This window comes from Condylura cristata, unplaced genomic scaffold, assembly GCF_000260355.1.
Source record: "Condylura cristata isolate star-nosed mole 26May11 unplaced genomic scaffold, ConCri1.0 scaffold00005, whole genome shotgun sequence".
In the NCBI taxonomy this organism is placed as follows: domain Eukaryota; kingdom Metazoa; phylum Chordata; class Mammalia; order Eulipotyphla; family Talpidae; genus Condylura; species Condylura cristata.
In genome coordinates, this window is record NW_004567106.1 from 37606425 (window position 1) to 37609538 (window position 3114).

The window sequence follows — 3114 nt, forward strand, 5'->3', positions numbered from 1 at the left end:
GTGGTCACCTCTGGGGCAGGCGGGAATCGAACTCATGCAGAAGTGGCTTTAGCTTCTCAGTGCTGTGCTTTAACCCGCTGTGCCACAAGGGAGGGCCCGAGAAATTTTTTAAATGTTGCAAAGAAATTCTATAATAATTTCTTGGAGGTTGTATTTAAGCTAACTTAAAAATAGTGGTGGATGCTGTTTGGTCAGGTAATGTATAGCTGTAGGCACTGGCAGTAATGATTGCAAAGGTGGAGAAGTACACAGCGCATTTACTGGCAGCATGGTGGAGAACTAGAATGACATCTAAACTCAAATGGTGGTGACATGACCTTTAATGCTAAGGGTTAGGGACTTGAATTGTGTCCTTTAATGAAATAATACTTTAGGTAATATGATGGAGAATGAAGTAGCATAGATAGATAAAATAAGGAATTATTTGAATGTCACATGGTCTGGTATCAGAGCAGGACATAGGGAGAGATAGATTGCTGCTCCCTCTCTCTGGATGGGACATCTACATTTCCTGAATGCTGATGACCATGGAGCATGAACTCAGAAATTAGAATCATTGATTCAGGACAAAGAGTTTGGAGAATCTTTTTCTATCCTGTGGAATGGTAGTTGTGTATATGTATGTAGATACATAACCTATCGATATATTTCAATCTAATCTTGTTGCAATAGAAACATATTATTAAAAAGAGCATTGAGGTATGAAATCAGACAATCAAAATTTTATAGATTTGTAAATGGAAAATCAATAAAATTTGATTAAAAAAATGTTAAAACAAGTAAAGAAAGAAAGCTTCTTTGATCAATCCCAAAATTTACCTTTCTAATGTCAATGTTAGAATTTACACTTAATGTTCTTTTTAACTTGAAATTATTTCTATTACTTAAGGTGTAGGTTTAAACATTCAGTATTTACTCATTTACAGAGGAAGTACATTGGAAAATAATAGCAATATTATACATTCAGGTGAGATAGTAAAATTCACTTAGGTTTTTTTCTAAAAGCCAAGTCAGCTTTTCTGTATTTGTCAGTTTCAAAACACTATAAAGAATTTAGATGGTGAATTTAATAGTTGAATGGCCCTCCCAAAATATCAAAAGTCCTCAATACAAAGAGGATTCAAGCAGTCTGGGGAATTAAAGAATGTTTCCCCCGCACTACTATTGCACTGTAGGCCCCCTGTTTATCTATCTAGCTAATGACTTTGAGCAAATGAAACAACCTAAACAAGTCTGTGTAGAATTGAGGACTTTTTTAATACAATACTGACTACTCTTGGCATGCCATGACATTTCATCAAGCCAATTGTATAGATGAGCTACTTCTCTTTCTTTGTAGGAGTGTTTGGTTTTGAGTCAGAATTCAACAGATTAATGAGTATAGTTTATGTATTTATTGAGTAAAAGAATTAATTCCTGTGTGTCTCTAGTGCCCTGAAGAATAGTCCCTGAGCAGTAACTAGAGCAGGGTGGAGTCTGACTACCATGTGCCAGTAGTGTATGCGCATGTAGGGCCTCACATTAACACCCAATGTTTTGTTTTGTTGCCTTACAGAAATGTTGGAATCCAACAATGTGATCACTTTCAGTGGCTTGGCCAACAGCTCCAGTTATCATACTTTCCTTTTGGATGAGGAACGGAGTAGGCTGTACGTGGGAGCAAAGGATCATATATTTTCATTCAACCTGGTTAATATCAAGGATTTTCAAAAGGTATATTCATTCTAATATATACATTATAGTTCTTTTGAAACAACTTACATTATATAGTATTCTAGCACTGTGTGACAGCTAAAACAATTCGGTTAATTATCTTTATGGTTCAAGATGAAAATAAAGATAATGCATTGATTGGACTATCACAGTCAATGACTGCAATAAACTAAAAATGAAGCAAATTAATGATAATGATAGGAAATACTAGTTGCATCTCATCCTCCTAACTTATATTATTTTTTCTATATACAAGTATACCTGGACTGTTAAAGAAATATAGCATATTGATTTTATGTAATATACATCTCTCTTTTACAAGCAAATACACTGTTCTTCAATCACTATATGCATGCCTCGTATGGAATGCACTTGTGTTTGTAAATAACATTTATTGGGACTGACACTTTTATTCATTTACATATCATCTTTGTTTTCTTTCTACAATGGCAGAGTTGAGTAGTTATGATGGAGGTCATCTGGCTCACAAATTCTGAGATATTTCCTATTTGGTCTTTTAAACAAACAATTTATCAAGTCTTGATCTGGAAGATCAATTTTCAGTGCCATATCTTTGCAAATGTGGTCATTTAGACACTAGCAGTCTATAAGTGTCATTCTTATTCTTTATAGAGCCTCTGGTTTATTCAACTAGTAAGTTAACAGCTTGAAAAATTAAAATGAATTGAGAAGTTAGTAGAAATTGTGTTATTGAGGCTATATATTATACTCTATGTCAACCAGTTTTTCACAGTGAATATTTCTAGTCTTGATTCTCTGAAGAAAAAAGATCTTTATGGAACAGCTTTCACAAATGTGCTGTATTATGTGCTTTTTTTCAAATACACATATGTGTGTATTAATGTATATTAGTTTTCCTTTTTCTTAATACTGAAAGTTATAGAATGGCAGGCCTCAACTTCTTATAAGTTTTAAGAATTTGGAAAATAATTTAAAAATAAAAGTTGTAAAAATATTATCTTCTGATTGGAGAAGGGTGTTTTGGGGATAAAATAAAATTTTAATTTTAAATTGATTCATATGTCTAATAGAGTATGTCACTGAGGCCTTCCATTTTTAGCCACAAACTTTAAAATTTTGACTATGTGTAAAGAGATTTGACTCCTTACTTACATAAAATGGAATGCCCTTACTGGCCTATTCTATAATTAAGTCATGTTAATTAGAAATTGCCTTGATATTTTTTCTGATTTTTCAATCAGTTAATTTCTATTATCTTCAGATGATATCTGTCTCCCTAAAGCTATTTTTTAAGAAAACTAACAATTAATTTGTTTTTCTGTAATTAAAATAATACTTATTTTAGGATCTTTTGTAAAGATCACAAAATAAGTTTATTTTGTTTTTTAGTGAAAGGAAACTGTTCTTTTTTTTTTTTTT

The 3114-nt window shown here is 32.3% G+C and overlaps 1 protein-coding gene across 1 annotated transcript in view; it reads left to right on the forward strand.

Moving 5' to 3' along the window:
- SEMA3A (sema domain, immunoglobulin domain (Ig), short basic domain, secreted, (semaphorin) 3A) overlaps positions 1-3114 on the forward strand; it is a 186413-nt gene that overhangs the window by 46523 nt on the left and 136776 nt on the right. The window contains exon 2 of the mRNA XM_004676886.2: positions 1556-1713. Within this exon, the coding sequence (XP_004676943.1) occupies positions 1556-1713 (158 nt within the window). The remainder of the gene's footprint in view (positions 1-1555; positions 1714-3114) is intronic.